This window comes from Polyodon spathula, chromosome 4 (assembly GCF_017654505.1).
Source record: "Polyodon spathula isolate WHYD16114869_AA chromosome 4, ASM1765450v1, whole genome shotgun sequence".
Lineage (NCBI taxonomy): Eukaryota > Metazoa > Chordata > Actinopteri > Acipenseriformes > Polyodontidae > Polyodon > Polyodon spathula.
Window position 1 is genome coordinate 33,502,652 of NC_054537.1, and position 17,652 is coordinate 33,520,303.

The 17,652-nt window shown below is 36.4% G+C and overlaps 1 protein-coding gene and 1 pseudogene across 1 annotated transcript; one reads left to right on the forward strand and one right to left on the reverse strand.

Annotated features, from left to right (window-relative positions):
- The window catches only part of LOC121313922, a 45,418-nt pseudogene extending 34,379 nt beyond the window's left edge, over nt 1-11,039 (forward strand).
- Nucleotides 11,040-13,013: 1,974 nt separating this feature from the next.
- LOC121313923 lies at nt 13,014-17,267 on the reverse strand. Its single transcript, XM_041246702.1, has 5 exons — nt 17,264-17,267; nt 16,186-16,455; nt 16,013-16,063; nt 13,872-14,702; nt 13,014-13,057 (listed from the first exon to the last, which is right to left on the reverse strand). The coding sequence occupies exons 1-5, from the start codon at nt 17,265-17,267 to the stop codon at nt 13,014-13,016; spliced, it is 1,200 nt and encodes a 399-aa protein (XP_041102636.1).
- Between the last annotated feature and the right edge of the window lie 385 nt (nt 17,268-17,652).

Here is a 17,652-nt window from a genome sequence, read left to right on the forward strand (position 1 = left end):
ACAATGCAGTGCACAGTAAGCAATGTACAGGCGCTGCCTCATTCTGCTGAAAGACAGCAACAAGGCTGGTCAAGACTCAAACAAGACTGGCTTAGCAACGGACCGGGGATGTAAGCACCAGTCGGTAGCTGGTCAGAACCAGGATGGTACCGGGTCGGTTTGGAGACTGTAGCTCTGGTTTGGTATGTTACGGTACAGGGTCAGAACCGGGACGGCACCGGTTCAGTGACTGTAGCACTGGGTCGGTACGGTACCTGTTCGGTGACTTTAGCACTAGGTTGTTATGGTACGGTACCGGTGCAGTAGCCTCAGTCCCGGTTCAGTGCGGAACTTTACCAGGTCGGGAACGGAGCAGGGTCAGTGACCACAGTACTGGGACGGCCAAGCGGCTATGGTATAGAATAGTCAGTTTTCGTGGTCTTCAGGAGGTAAACACCCATTAGGTAATGGTTACATTTTGTACTTGAAAAGGAACAAGATAATGCATTTTAATATAAATATACATGGTGGGGGTGGGGGGTATTAAAGTTATGGCCTGGAATCTTTTATGCCACAAATGATTTCAGGTAGTATCTGATTTCGGCTACATTTTGATAAGTTAATTTTGTTACTCCTGGTATTCTTCTGCCATGTGTTGTCCAGTAAGAATTATTTTCAAAGAGGACTGCATTAACTAGGCAGCAGACACAATGCCTGGGGTCTGGTGGCGCATCACGGGTTAACAGCTGGTGAGAATCATTTTCAGGCTGTGTTACTGGATTGGTCAGTTCTGTGTTCAACTCAGAGATTAGCGCTTAAAAAAAAAAAAAAAAAAAAAAAAAAAACCATAGTATTTTGTTAGCGCTTATTTTATTTTTTATTGTAACAGTAGTTTAATTTATTATGATATAAATTGAAACAGTATTTTTGAGATTTTTTTAATTTATTTTAGAGGTCAGTCTACTTGGTTTGATTGGTGACAGCAAAACCACGCATCAGTTTAATCTGTAAAAGATTATATGCAATGCACTTTGTCATCTAGAGGGGGAGAAATAAGAATGCAAGTGTGCTTCCTGAATATTGCTGTTTTTGCACAGTGTGTTGCAGCCTTTGCTGTTTCTGCTGTTGCTGGACAATGGGAACGGACAGGTAAACCATTCAATCCGCTTCTGGGTGAAACTTACGAGCTTGTCAGGTGAGGGTCAATCTTTTTTGATAAAGCATTACGTCATTTTCATTTTCAGTGTATTCAAAACGCTAAACTCGAAAGGTATCTGCCTACAATACAAGCCCCAGACAATGTTCAATGTATGAGCTTTATTCTTTTTAATTTGCAATGTAAGGAGAATTACATTCAATAAATTTGTTTGTGAATGTATTGAATTGTATCTATATTTCAGAGAAGATTTGGGATTTAGACTCATATCAGAACAGGTCAGCCATCATCCACCCATCAGTGCATTCCATGCTGAAGGACTTGAGAAGGACTTCGTTTTTCATGGATCCATTTATCCCAAGCTCAAATTTTGGGGAAAGAGTGTGGAAGCGGAACCCAAAGGAGTTATAACACTAGAACTTTCCAAGTAAGCTGTCCATCATACATTGGTGGGTGGGGTTTTGCGTAGAGGGGTGGGGTGGGGTTGGGATCACTTCAGATCTACACATTAACTACCAATAATGAGACTGCATATTCTGGCGCTGTGATTTAATGTGTTATCCATAGCCTAGCCTATTAAAACCATATTCAGTGACCATCACTGAAAAGTCATTTGTGTCTATTCTGATTCTGCCAAATCGAGACATATTTGGAGAGTTAATCTGTTTTAAATTTGTTTTTGTTTTTTTAGCTTCTAATGCTATATAGATGGTGTGCCATGAAAAACTGTGACATACAGTATTTCTGTCATGGGTGGGGCATGGTTATGGCAAACAAGATCTTGGGCAAATGTGTTGTTCTTCCACTGCACACCGCCCATATTTTGTGAATGTCAATGTTTTATAAAATGATATGCAGTATGCTTAGCAATAGAATGTATCTGCATTGCATGTCACAATGAAGAAAAAAAAAGGTTCACTTTCATCGTTTCTCATGGAAATTTAGCCACAAATATTTGTTTATTGTAGACACAATGAGTCCTATACTTGGACAAACCCCACATGCTGCGTGCACAATATCATTGTCGGAAAATTGTGGATTGAGCAGTATGGCAACGTGGAAATAACCAACCATGCGTAAGTAGACCTCTTTTCAAATATCTTTCGGTGACACAAGAAAAGAACGCTACTCCTGTTACTGTGCTATAATAAGACTGTAACAAGACGTTTTACTATTAAAAGCTTTGTTTTGATCATTATTTTAATAAAATGTAACGATGACAGGGCTGAATAAACAAAAATTCAATTTAACTGGATTGTCATTTAACCAGACCAAGAAAACATGTATGTAATTTTGTAGAGTGTTTTTTGTTTTGGTTTCAATTTTTGTAAATGAGATTTGGAATATTGCAAATGTTATTTATTCTTTGTTAAAACATGTGCGGAAGGTGGTCAGACGCTAATAGATTTATTAATGATCAGTTAGGCCAGGCCACATTGTATGAAGAGTAGCTGAGAGCATGAAGACTGTTTAACCTAAAGGAAACTGTTTAACATAAAGGAAAATAAAAAGAATTGTACATACAACTGTGCTGGTTTTGTTTGGGTTTTTTATGCAACACCTTTTGTAAACCACAGCCCTGAAGTAGCAGCATCACCCCCAAACTTTTGGACTAAATATGTATTAGTGTGTGTGTTGATGTTTAAGTTAGTACCGGTAATGAAGGTATTTTGGGTGTGCTCTGAGGATAAATGTGGGACTGTCAGTTATCACATATTTTAACAAGAGGATAAAAGACAAGTTAAAAGAAGTAAGTGGGGCCGATTATCTGGAAAAGCAGAGATCAAAGTAAAACAAATGTTCAGCAGTCTAACCAGTAACAATAACCCTTCCATTAGAATTCCTATAGTTTTGTTTACAAGGCACGCCATAATGTGAATTGGCCCGTTAATCAGATTTGGGTTTTAGATTAGGGGTTTGGGTTTTAACTGAATAAATAAAAGGAAAGTTTTATAAAAATAAGGGTGCACAGATCTGGGGCCAGGTACTTTGTAATGGGTTGTGGTAGAGCCTTCATTTAGGTTTAATCCAGGCCCAGATAGCTGGAGAAAAATAACCAGTCAGCAAGTAGGGTTTTGATATTCCTTTTATTTATTTATTTATTTATTTTGCACATTTGAATTTTATGTGGTTTTGTCTATTTTCACTATTAATTATTCAAGTAATTTATATACATATTATCATTTGTTTTCTTTGTTTTGTGTGACTTCATTTATCAAGCCATTTTAGATGTTAGATTTGGTAATCGTTCTAATACTTAATGACTGTGCCAGTTTGATCTACTGTTAAACTGGTTTGATTATTTTATTTTGTAAATAGGCTTGCTCTGTATCAGAATAGCCCTTGATTATGTGTACTGATTTTATGATCTTGCTCCTGGCGTCTGGATCTGGATTGTTGATCACCACCTCCTGGTTATTTCCCTGTTGAGTAAAGCTCAGATTAGATTCCCTTGGTAAAATAAGTTAGGGGTGGTGGCAGCCAGTATGTCATACCTAGGAATCCAGTGCGACCTTGTCAGCCAACATTGAGTACTGTTCAATAGCATTGCTGGTAGCTTGGTGCTGGTGCTTAGTATGTCAACTGCAGTCCTTTGCAGCAGATTCCCACACACTGTTATAGATGTTAGTTTGGGTTTTGCCTGCAACTAAGGTTCATAACATTATGCTTTTAAAGCAGGCAAAGCTTTAGTAGTTAGTAGTTATTGCAGTAAGGGATTGGGCCACACCCAGAAAATCATGTAACCAGACTGCTAGCACCCCTACTGAGATTGCATTGTAATCTTAAATACTGTAACCTGCACAGTAAATGAAATATATCATCAAGAACGGATGTCTGAAACACTAGGTTTTTTTCTGTTGCATTTTCAGTCTTAGAAGCTGGGCTGTGAGATCCGGAAATAGCTTGTAATATATGTGATTGCTTATATGTTTTTTTTTTTAAAAGATCAGTGTTTACCCTATCCAAAATCTTCATCAGTGTAAACTGAAAAAGAGCTGCATTCTTACCAAAGTACATAATACTGGTGTTGACTGCAAAGTGCTCTTAATCTGTCACATTTTAGATGTTTACATTCAGTACATCTAGCAAACCGCTGATCCAAATTTGAATAACTAGCAAAAGTATCTGGAAATACATCTTTGGAGGAACCTGTATGTATGCATGCATGTATGTATGTCCGTTACATTTGTCATCATACAGAATATATGTCCATAGAGAACTCATTGTTTATGATACTAATAGCTATATTTGTATTTACTGTGACACGTAATGTAATGTGTATTGCAACCGTTTTTTATTGAGAAAAATGCATGCTTCTCCAAAATTGGGAAAGGGTGTTGGATCTCTTTTATATTATCATTTTCTTTCTCCACAGAACTGGGGAAAAGTGTTGCTTAAATTTTAAACCATGTGGCCTTTTTGGCAAAGAGTTACACAAAGTTGAAGGCTATATTGTGGATAAAACGTAAGTTTTACACTACCAGCTGTGCTTCAGATACTGCATGTAAGAATAAGGTGGTCTGCTTTGGTAAATTGGTATAACGCTAACTTGACTGAAGTTTTTAAAACATAAATTTTGCCCCCTAAATTCTGTTGTTGGTTTCATTTATAAGTTAATACATCTGGGGTAAGGTGTTTTTATTTTATGTCAAAAATGCTTTATAAATGAGGAAAGTTGCAGCTGGAAGTTGTTGTGTTAAAAAGAAAAAGTGTGTAGACCTACAGTAATTTGAATGCAAGGTGTGCACTGTATAGCAAAATATAAACGGATGAAGCTGAAAAGGCTCAATATTCTAAAATGGTTTTAAGATTAAAAAAGACGCAATGCCTGCAGTCTTAGTGCAAATATCTGTAAGCTACTTAAATTGTTTCTGTGACAATATGTCGTCCTTTTTTTAACCAGCATAGTTTACTTATTGTGTTGAAGACCTGAAATGAGCTTCGTTGTGCTGCTTACTTTGTTGTTGTTTTTTTTAGTACAGTTTTTGAATTCAAGTGTAAAGACATTATTCATAGTCATAGTTAATCATTTAAGACCATATTTTCAAAGCAAAAAAAGTCTTTAACTCGTATTTTTTTTAGTGAGGGAAACCTTATTACAACCTGTTAACTGAAAAAAAAAAAATGTCACTGGTTGATTTCTCATAAGTTATTTATAATTGCTTTCAGAAATGTAATTCAGACTGTGGGGGTTATTTTATTGATCAAACTTTATTTATCCTCTCAGCAAAAAGAAGATTTGTGCATTGTATGGCAAGTGGACCGAGTGCCTGTACATCATAGACCTGGCCACATTTGATGCACACAAGAAGAATGACAAGAAGAGTGCAGATGAAAAGAAAAGTAGTAAAACTCCAGCAGGCTCAGTAAGCAGACTTTATTCATTATTTTCCATGCTTCATGACTTCTGATCATATTCTCCCTGAGTAATCTAAGTATTTCCCAGAGGCTTAGACTATATAGTAACACGAGGGAGACAGAGTGGACTCACTCTTAGAACAAGGGATTTGGAGACAGAATATGCTGTAGGTTACAGTATTAGTTCACCCACATACTCCATTGAACCAAATATGCATTGCTTCTGTCTGGCTGTAGAATGACTCAATGATGGGACAACATACTGTATAAACATAGTTAATTTATTTATTGAATTTTGTTTAAGACAACTAGTTCTGAGGAGTCTGAAGAAATGCCAATACCAGATGCAGAAACTGTTCAGGTTATTCCAGGAAGCCAGCTTCTCTGGAAGATAGTCCCTAGACCTCCAAACTCTACAGAGGTGAGTAGATAATACCTGGCCACTTATAAAGGAGCTTGTAAGAGTTTGCAGTCCCCCTGTCGCACCTACTACTTTTAATATCTCATGAACCATATAAACTGGTAACTTCATATTATCAGTGGTATAGAAACACTGCAGGCAAATGACCCATTCATTTTGACCTGTGCTATGATTACCATAACATTGACCTCTGACCCAATATGGCTGCCATATTGACGTCACTTGGCCTTTTGAAGTTACAGCTGCATAGGGACAGTGTACTTTCAGCTACTGTCATGCTTTGTACACAGCTTTCTTTGTTGCATGGATTTAACCTCCGGCCATGTCATTGATAAATACCACATCTTTGCCACTGGGTCTTTTTGGTTAGTACACGTCGTATTATAGATACATTACAAGTGGTGTCCAGTAAACATGAACCTTTTTCCTGCCACTTTTTAAGCTCCAGACATATCAATTATGCTGATCTTTTTTTGCATTTCCATATCACTTTGTTTACAAACCATTTGATATGGTATGCCCCGTATAGTATACTGCTAGGTGTGTTTAATTTCTATTTACTAAAACTCCCATTTTTAGTTTATCACTTTAATATGTAATTCTGTTTTCAGAATAAAGCAGAAGGCATATTGCCCATAGCACAACAATGATACATGTATATAGATTAGGTTGATTTGTTTTTGTGTTTCGCGGATTGCGTTTGGCATCATTTTGTATTAAACATGTTTGGTGTTGTTTTTACCATTCTTAAAATAGTTTGAAACTACATTTGTTATTAAGGTCTTGCACTGATAAGCGTAAAAGAAAAGGGACTAAAAAAAAAAAAAAATGTTTTTGTTGTCATAACCCAAGTGTGATTAATCACTTTACATTTACTTTATTTTTAGATGTACAGCTTTACTACCTTTGCCATGCATCTGAATGAATCAGACCAAGAAATGGAGACTGTTATTCCTAAAACTGATTGCAGGTTACGACCAGATATAAGGGCGATGGAAAACGGAGACATAGGTACAGGAAAGTGGGCTGAAGATATTGTGAAAATACGTTATAGGCAAATGTATTTTATTTTATTTATTTAATTGTTTATTTATTTGCTGGTAAATTATGGTCACATGCCAGTGATTCTCAAATTGTTCCCTCCATACAATAATGTTTAAGACATGGTTAGATCAAGACTGTTGAAATAAATCATTAAAGACATGGTTGTAAGAAGGTCCTGAACTGAAAGGAGCTAAGTATAACATTGGTCAGCGAAGGAGGGACGCAGCAGCTTTCCTCCCAGTCTTCCCACTGCACATTATTGATAGTGGTTGGGGTGCTATTTAAATGTTGAATCACATTGGATTTATAATGTTGATTAGGCCCATATCTGAAAAGATGAGCATTCAGGAACTATGTGAACTCTAACTATGTGACTCATTGGGCGGTCTGAGACTTGAAATTCTCTTGAACATTAGCTTTGGCATAAAAAGCTCCATACAATGATTATGGAAGATAATTCACAGCAAATGACTAAAAGGACCCTTCACGCTTACGTAAATAACTTTGTGTTCTTCATATGCCTTTATTTGTTGATTTTTAAAGTGTTATGTTCATTATTGTTAACATTGTGGTGAAATGTCTAGTTTTCCCTACTGTACTATTTTTTTCTATGTCTAGTTTTCTGTGTTTCTATTTACTTACAAGCACATCTTAAAGTAGGCAGGCAGGCTTTTTTTTTTCTTTGATCAAACATGGCAAAAGCATCCTTGTTAGTGCTTCTAATTTGGACCAATAGCCACACCCAACTGCAAAACACATTCTGTATATCATATGCCCTTCTGTTTCAGACTTAGCAAGTGAAGAAAAAAAGAGATTAGAAGATAAACAGAGAGCAGCTCATAAAAAACGTTTGTCTGATGAAGACTGGAAGACCAGGTCGGTATAATATTCATGGTACTCAACTGGCAAACCACTATCTTGACATACACATGTACTGTGTTTGCCCGTTAATTTGTCTCTTGGCAGTTTTTTAAACATTTAAAAAATGCACAGCAACACTAATGTATCTTAGTTACCCAGGTGCAGTGCATTCTCATTCTCCAGGCTGTGAGATGTTTTAAAGCAATAATATAAAAAAAGAAGGTAAAAGTAGGCTGCAAGCTTTTTACATTCACTAAACAAATATCTTTTTAATTCTGTTAACTGTGAATTGTATAATGTTTGACAGCCTGTCTCGCATCATTGTTTTTGCTTTTTTTTTGCTCGTAATCTCTTGCCTGCGTTCCACTAATTGCACATTTGTGTTCACTAATTTAAAAGGCCATTTTGATGTTATGAGCCATTAAATATGAAACCACTGTTGTGAAAAGATACACAAGCACTGGCAGTTTGCAAGATGCTCAATGTCTGTTTTCATATAAAGCACATTTTTTTTAAAATAGTTTTGTAGTATGAATATATCATGGTTGATAATCTAGTCATTAGTAACAATGTAGTTACCTTTACTGTAAGATTGTCCATACAAAGCTTAGCTTTTCGGGTTTTGCATTTTCTAATGAGTTGCCATTTTCTCCATTATTTTCACCTGAAGCAATCCAGCGCTGGGCCCCAGGTATGAATTAGTTGTACTTTTTGGAGTGCTTTGATTTGTTGTTCAAACTAGTGCACTGTGTTACTGTTCCACAAACTAGCGCACTGCTGGCTACAGAACAATGAAGTAATGGAACATATGCATGAGCTGTGTAGGAATGCATTCATTGGACATAAAGTCGCATTAACTGGCCATAAAACCACAAGTTGTAACCCCACCGTTATATATATTGTGGTTTTTTTTTTGTTTTTTTTAATAAGAGGTCTAAAAGTTCATTGATTTCTTTTACACCAGGTTTTATTTTTGATTTTGACCTACAGTGACTGCAATTGTGAATAAAATCACCACCATTTTCTCCTATCACTTCAGGTCATTTGCTTTGGTATGGAGTGGGGGTTTCCAATGTAAACACGGCTCGAAAAAGCATATAAAGGCAGCTATAGATACACATAATTTCAACATACCACCACCAAGCGTAGGAAATAAAAGCATATAAGAGAGTAACTAAATGCCTGGTCAGTAACACTCTACGGACATATCTAACTGCTTACTGCTTTGACTGGTAAAGTAATCCGTCAGTATAATTTAGCAAATACAGCACCATGAACCAAGAGCTAGTTCAACCAATGAAAACTGTAAATAATGAGACATAACCAATGGTTAAATAGAAATTCAGTTCATTCAATTGCTTGTACAATTAATGATTTATAGATAAAGTATGTGCGTTTATGTATGATTGATTATGTACTATGGGAGGATTCATATTTTTGAGAATATGTTCAAAATTAACCCATAGTCAAAAATAGACAGTACAGTATTGTTAGTGTTCTGCATTTCCGGTTTATTCTGAATTTTACTGAAAAATTGCAGGGTTATTATTTCTTTTTTTCTTTTTTTTTTTTTTTTAACTGAATCTCGGTTTTTACTGATTTGTACACTTTTTTTTGTCTACTATTCCATATTTTCCTTGTAGTATTTTCTAGGACATGCACAATATTTTTATTAAAATGCTGTTTTACTTAGACTCTGATATTGTAATAAGCATCCTTACATTTGCATCCTAGAATACAGCAAGTACATTCAGAGGATCAAATGACTTTCAGACGTCACACATTGGTTCTCTGATCACAAACACATTATCACCGGATTCTGTTGGCCAATCAAAATCTGATTGTTGTGGCAAGTGCTGGGCATAGTAACTAACTTGGTAAAAAAAATAAAATAAAAATACATTTAAATACTTACACGAAAATATCATATTTTGAGTGGATGAGGATTGGAGAGAAAACCTAAAGCAGTTTATGCATATTCAAAAGAAAACTAATGTTTCAAAGTATACAAAAAGCCAAAGAAGTGGCTCAGATGAGGCAGAGGATGCACAGCGCTGCAAATGCTGCTGCATTGAGGAACATGTTCGCACTGACAATAAAAGGACATACTGAAAATTTAGTGACACATTAAACTAAAACAAGAAAGTGAACTGAGACAAGCAATTCATTTCTGCAGTTTTTTTTTTTTTTTAAATAAATTTAGTCGCAATTTTTTACCCATTTTCTGCCCAATTGTTAGTATGCCAAATTATTTCTGTATCCTCGGCTCACCGCTCGCAACTCTCCCCCCCCCCCACGACTCGGGAAATGGTGGCTAATGCGCGGTGAGCCATGGATTCCCCTGCCGACCTAAGTCCTCTCTACCCGGGCAGCGCTCGACCAATTGTGCGCCTCCCCATAGGAAGTCCCGGTCACGGTCGGCTGTGACATAGCCTGAATTCGAACTTGCAATCTCCAAGCTATAGGGTACATCCTGCACTCTAATGAGGAACACTAAGTATTGTTTACACTTCCAATTTAGATTTCTCTGTCTTGATTATTAAAGAAATATTCAAAGTATTCAAAGTTTTCAGTTTGATAGTAAACTTTCTGGTTTTTGTTTTGTTTTGTTTTGTTTTTGTTTTTTCTGTGGCCCAGCTGGTTCCACCAGGGATTGAATCCCCACAATGGCGTGCAGGACTGGCTCTTCTCAAGTGGATACTGGGACAGAAACTATTCTCACTTGCCTGACATTTACTGATAACATGTGTAACATAGTATAACATAGTAGTATATGTGGTTATTTAGAAATAGTCAGAACCTCATTGTGTATTTTTTTTTCTTTTTTTTTCTTTAAATACCAGACTGTTGTTATAGGGTTTATAGGATGGTGCTGCAAGTATAGTTCTCATCACAGTGCATTCACAGGTAAGCCCTGTAACAATAATATGTCAGATATTGACTGGGCAGACCATCAGACCAATATTTTATTGTCTTCATTTCTAATAAGATGTACATCAGTAAACATTTTGTTCTTATTGTCCTAATAAGACATACTCAAGCACAATAGCTGTGTGTTGCAATATAAACGTTATCAAGACTATAACAATGATTTATTCAATAATTCTTGATCTTGTTTACAGAATATAATAACTCTTCAGATGAACCCAGTCTTGTAATTCATAAAGTTCACTGTGTGTCTTCTGTGTATCCTTCACCATTTGTGCAAGAACTAAAATCCAGAGTATGATTATTTAACATTTTGTTTTATATTTAAAATGCAGTGTTTTGATTTTAATTTGGTATGTCATACCCCCCCCCCCCCCCCCCAAAAAAAAAGAACCATTATGGTAACCATTGCTGACTTAAATACAATGTACAGCTGTTTGTGTAAAGATTAATATTTATTTGTAATAAAATCCAACAGAATCATATGTATGCATTGGCTGGATAAAGTATTCAAAACCAGTGATGTCACTGTATATTTTGTATAAGTCTATGGCTTAGAATAATGTGTAGTGCGTTGGGTTGGGTACGCTGTTCAAGTTAAACCAGAAGATATTTAATATGAGGTATTGTCTGTGGCAGGGGTGGAAAACCACAGCCACAGGCCAGCAGGTTTTATAGGTAACCCATAATCATCAATTTTTAAATACTTTTTAATTTTGACTTGTTAAGCAGTACCTTTTTCAATTTAAGTAATAATTTGTTCAATTTAATAATTTTAGAGGTAATTTGGAACAAAAATCCACCCTGCAGCTCTCATGGACCAGTGCTGACCGCTCCTGACTTAACTGAGTAAATTAACTTGCTAAATGTATGATTTCAGGGATCACCTATAAAACCTGCTGGATTGTGGGTCATCAAAACTAGGGTTGGCCACCCTTGGTCTGTGGTGTAGTGGAGTTGGGCCATAGCTCACTGAAAGCAGTAAACACTGTCTTGAAGTTTATGTAAAATAAATGTTAGAATCACAGGATTTAAATTGCTGCTCAATAAAGCCTTAAAGTCATGCTGTTTTTTTTTTTTTTTTCTCCCCCCATTTATTTATACACTTGTTCTTGTATATAAATGTTTAAGCATACCCCTAAGGGAAGATTTATTTTGCCAATATCTCAAACTACTTGATATGCCAGCTTCATATTTCAGTGTTATGGTAACTCCTCAGGCATTTCATGTCAGTCATTTTACAAAGCTGTGGCCCCCGCCAAAGGCTCAAACCACTGGTAGTTAGTTATTCAGTTATTATAATGGAATTGCATGGATATTCATGTCCTGTAACCACATTTATGAATGCATTTGTTTTTCTTATGAAAAACGAAATCAAATTGAGTTACTTCACAAATGTATATAGTGTCAGATTCATCTATTTTTGTTAGTTTAGTTTTAATGCCACATTCCCCTTGTTCAGCATCACATTTCACTATTAAATTGTGTTCCTCATGTTTTGTAAAATCACAGTCTGTCCACTCAACACCTACAGTACTCGACACATCTTGTTAAGAAATTATGTGCGTTTCTCAATAAACAATAGGGGTAGAAAATCCGGTTTTCAGCAGATGAGTTTATTGACAGCTACAAAGGGAAAATGAAAACGAAGTTCACCAAACGGATTTCCTGATGTCCTTCTAGAAGACAGGCTTATACACCTGTTATAATAAAAGAAACAACTTATTATAGTAGCTTCCATGTGCTGGCTGTTTCACTGTAAAGTAATGAGGATTAGCTACAAGTAGATTGTACCCTACAGCCCAATTCCATCTGGATTCAGGTGGCTCATGTTGCTGCTACAGATTTATTCATCACATAAAATTACATTTTCTAGGCTTCTTTTTGCCTTAGTCTACTTTATTCAATGGCTACCTCTAGCAAGTTCAGAGTGTATCTGTCATACAAAGAGTGCAAAAAAAAAAAAATTCCTTACTTGGAGGTAGCCGCTGCAGAGAAAAGTATATATTCAGTATTTAATCTGTTTGCATAAAACCTGTCATTTAAATGTGTAGAATGTTGTCATTAACAGTGGAATAACGCCACTTTAGGAACAATTAGAACTGTAGTTGCTGCTAATAGGGTCCAGTGGGGACATAACCAGTCTAAACTACAGTACAAACTAAGAACTGGCTTGTTTTTTTTTTGTTTAAAAATTATGAATAGTCTATATTTTGAAGAGAAAATATATTACTCTACAACCTACAGTGGAGTTTGGTGGGACCTTCAGTTCTTCTCGCCCTGATGAGTAACACCCTTTACAAATGTGCCTATTCCAAAGACAAAAATAAAAGAACATGCAATAGAGGGCTCTCTTTAAGGTTGATCATGTTGCTTTCTGATTATGGTAGCATTATTATTAAAAACAACTTTTAATAATGATCCAAATGGATGAAATATTATTTTAATGTTATCCCCAAATATTTTAAAAACCCTGTAAAGTACACAAGGGGGGGAGGGGGGGTGGAATGGTATGTGTTCTGCTTTTATTTTGTAATTGTTTTTACATTTAAAAACTGCATTGTATCTCACCTCCCATTTTGCAGTGGCTTAAATTTCAACGATTGTTTGATTTGCTGCCGTGCTTGAGAAACTGCAAACTAAAGCCGCCCAATTTTCGCAACTTCTCAGAAAGCAGTTTTAAATTTACTTTACTCCCAACTCTTGTTTAAATGTGAATCAAAGTACACAACTTTAAAGCTGTCATTAAAAAAGGACCTGCATTACCTGGAGCAGACCATATAATGCTTGAACTAAAGTGTTTTTATACCGAGTTGAATTATAGCCCCCCTACAATGCACATCTGCAAAATGCCCTTTGTGTAGCAAAATGCCTTCAATTGTTATCTTTAGTGCCAAGGAATTGGGCTTCATTGCGTTGTTTTAATACTGCATGTACCCGCCTTAGCTGAGGCATCACACAACATTAAGACTTAGTTAAGTCTTTTGAAGAGTATTCTACCCTGTTCACACTGCCTAAAAAATCACCCTATGAAGACTACCTCTTTATAACACAAAGAAAAGAAACAGCACTATATGAACTCACATACAGAATGTAATATAAAAAAAAAAGATTTTTATCTACCTGAAAATGCTTCGCCACCATCATTGGTTTTCCACGGTTTCTTCACTTGTGCCATTTTGCCTACTGCTATGTATGTTGGTGAAAAAAATGTAGGTTGGCAAGCCAGCGGGCTATTTTCTCCTCCTTGAGAATGACCTTTATCCGTAGCAGCATGGATTGGTTGGGGGCTTGCTGTCCATCCTTGAGGTTGGCATTTATTTGTCTGTGGATGTGGCACTTTATCTGTATCAGCAAGGTTGGCCAGTGGGCTGCTATGAGGATGACATTTATCAGCTGGAACGGGATTTAGAGTATGTCTTTGAGTACCAGGCGGGTGTATGTATGGAAATGGACCATGCACTGGTGCCGAAGAATCTGTTTTGTGACCCTGGTTACCAGGATCAGGTGATGCTTGTTGAAAAGATAGCACGTTGTAAGCAAGCGCACCTCCTGGAACACCACTAGGGGCTTCTGGTGGTAAGAAAAACGCTGGTCTTATCTCATTGTTTTTATTTAACATAAGATACTGTGGGCAGCTCAATGTCTGAGGCCAGGGAAAAGGAATTGAAGAAATCTGTCCAAGCCATTGGTTTGGAGGAGAGCCTGGCCTTATTTCCTTCACATGACCCTGTGTTATGGGGGAGTCAGGCTTTCCTTTTACTAATATATGTTTAGGGACACATTTTACAACCGATGGACCGGCAACACGAGGATGAAGTAATTTAATCACAGCCGGTGCAGATCCAAACTTCCCCAGCTTAGAAAAGTTAAGCATTGTAGACTTGTGATGACCTGGTTTAGTAGTGTGACCATCAGATACTGCCTGTGCTTGGAGATGCCTGTCATCAGAAACTAAAACAAACAAAAGAAACAGACTTATTAATAAAACATTTTTAAAGGACTTTTGAGAACAAAGGACATCCAGGTTTTATGATATTAGATCTAGCATTTATTTAGGGGGTCTGCGGTTGTGAAAGAGTTAATATCAATGTTATAGTAAAAAATAAAAATAGATTTGAAGAAGTTTTAAAATGATTGCTCTTTCCTGTTATTCACACTAGCAATATTAACACTGGTCCCCCTTTTGTTGAAGAACTTTTTTTCTTTGCTTGCATTTTATATATCAGTTTGGAATAAGATATTTCAAAGACAACACTATAGATTTATATTTGCTGTTTAGGGGTGTGCAAACTTGCTGCAGCTTCCTGGTACTTGTACCAAATTATTGTAGTCCAGACACACACGCGTAGTCCAGCTGCAATCAATCCTTGTGAACTTCAACGAAAGTATCAGTTTGCAGTAGTTTATCTGTCCTGTATTTGAAATGTTTACATATCAATTAACGTAAGAATCAAATCATTCTCAGCACAATAAATAGGGGACCAGTTATAATGGTTGTGGACAGTAAAGCGTGGGTTATCTTATTAGAGTCTTTGTTGTGTACTCTAGGTTTCTAAATAATGGATATTGTCACATCCGCATGTCTCGTAACTGTACAGTACAGCCATCTTACCTGCATGCGTGTATGCAGCTATGTTTAGTTTACATAACGGAGGATTCATTTAAGAAGAACCAACAAAACGCAAAGAAATATAACTAGGAGAAAACACAATATTAAAAACCTATGTTAAAAGCTTCTATTGGAAGCGGTAACCACCCTTATAAAAGTTTGTTATGCTAACTTTGCACAATAAGTCCACGTTTTCCGTGGTTATACCATTTACCATAGTCTGCCATGGTTTGTCATGTTTTTGAATGGGCTTTACCAAACCTCTCCCGTTATCATTATTTGCTATACTGTTATTATAGGGAACTTTTATAAGGGTAGCCTGAAAATAAAGGTTTCTTTCTGTGTTCTTAAATTCAGAAATATTGTGTATTTTAATATACATGCTGTACAGGAACCCTCTTTAGTAATTTCAAGTGCATACCTAGTAGCTCAGAGTTAAATGAATCAATGCATTGGAATCATATCTGTAGTATGTACCTGTTATAGAAAACACAGATTTACTGTCTTCTATTCTATGTGGCTTTATGCTGATGATACCTAAGGACTATCATGTAGGCTTTGCAGAACCGCGTATTTTATAATAACATCGGGAGAGGCCACTGGAATGGAACCAAAATCCCAGAAGAAGTGAGAAAAAACTTTTGTTACTCACCACAAATGTTTGGTACACAGCAATTCATTTCTGGGATTTTTGCTTTCTTCCCTGGGGAAAAAGAAAAATTACTTTTTTGGACTGCAGTGAATGGTTAAGGAATGCCCATTAAAAACGTGTCTCTGTCGTCCTTTATATTTGTACTGATTACTATGTAACAAGAAAAATCTTACCATGTTCCTTTTTCAGTGACTCAGAAACAACTTTAGGATGGTCTTTCTTAACAGCAGGTTTTGAGTCTAGCAGGCTTGATTCTTTGGCAGCAGGCACGGCTTGGCAGATATTTTTCTTTTTGTTCTTTTTGGAAGATGAAGAGCCTTTTCCCTTTAGCTGTGAAGACTCATCACGAATCCGGGTTACCTCATTACTGTCTTTGGGTATTTCCGGTTTCAGTGGTTTAGTTTTCTTCTTTTCACCCACAGCTTCTGATGGTGCTCCCCCTCCTAAAAATGTTATGAAAGTATTTCACTTTCAATAATACATTCTCAGCTAGATAAACATTCATACCGTACAATAAGCAGGTTTAGGTACTTGCAATATTGTCCACCGGCAGTTTTCAGATATAAAAAAAAGGAAAAAGTCAGACAAATACATGTAGGCTGTTTGATGCTGTAACAATCTAACAGTTTGACCACACTATTAATTCATTGAGGGTCCATGGCAGAAGAGCAGTTTTCTTACTGGACAGATGGTAGCAGCTTGTGGAGAGTGTCTCAATTAACATGCATTGAATTGTTGATTGTTGGTACAGTATTTCAGTTTGCCATCTGTGGGAAAAGTGAATGTGCTGCTCCTCAGTATGTTTGGACTGCATACGCTTATCATGTTGGTTGGTTAGAGTCAATGGTGCATGCAGTTGCCCAACATAACAGCTAACTTTATTAGACTGTCCTAATCGAACTTCACAGACCGGCTTTAAAAGGTAATACAGAAAACCTGGACACTGTTCTATGGACGTCAGTGGTTACTCAATAACGGAAAAGATGATGCTAATTAACAACCTGTTCTAAATGCACTGCTTACTGATGAAATACCTTACAGAGACCTTTTAACCCTTCTCTCAAAAAGTCCTCCCCACCCCCAAAAAAACATGTTCCTCCTCTGATTCCAGTGTGGCATGCTATTTCTAACTGATACTGGCCACCACAGCGATAATGCTATGGGACAAGACCATGAGCATTTACTTTATCTAGGGAAACCAGGTTTGAATGACACAGGTCAAACCTACCAATCAAATAGCAATAGTATTACCCATAATTTCAGTTGTACAATCAGCACAACCTTAGCAAGCCATTGAAACATCCTATCCAAAACTACATCTACAGCTACGGCCAAAAGTGTTGCATCATCTTTAATTTTAGGATTGAGACATCATTTATATATATATATATATATATATTATATATATATATATATATGAACATAATTTAGATATTTTATTTAACAGCAAAGAAACTACAAAATAATATATTGCAAAAGTCTACTGGAAGTCATAATAGCACTACAGTATTTCTTGTTAACGTTCACATGTTTATCAGTTTTTCATTAAGTAGATGGAAAACTACAAAGTGGTATGTATTAATTAAATATGTTAACATAACATTATTCAGCAGGTTTCATTTGACTTTATGAAGCAAAAT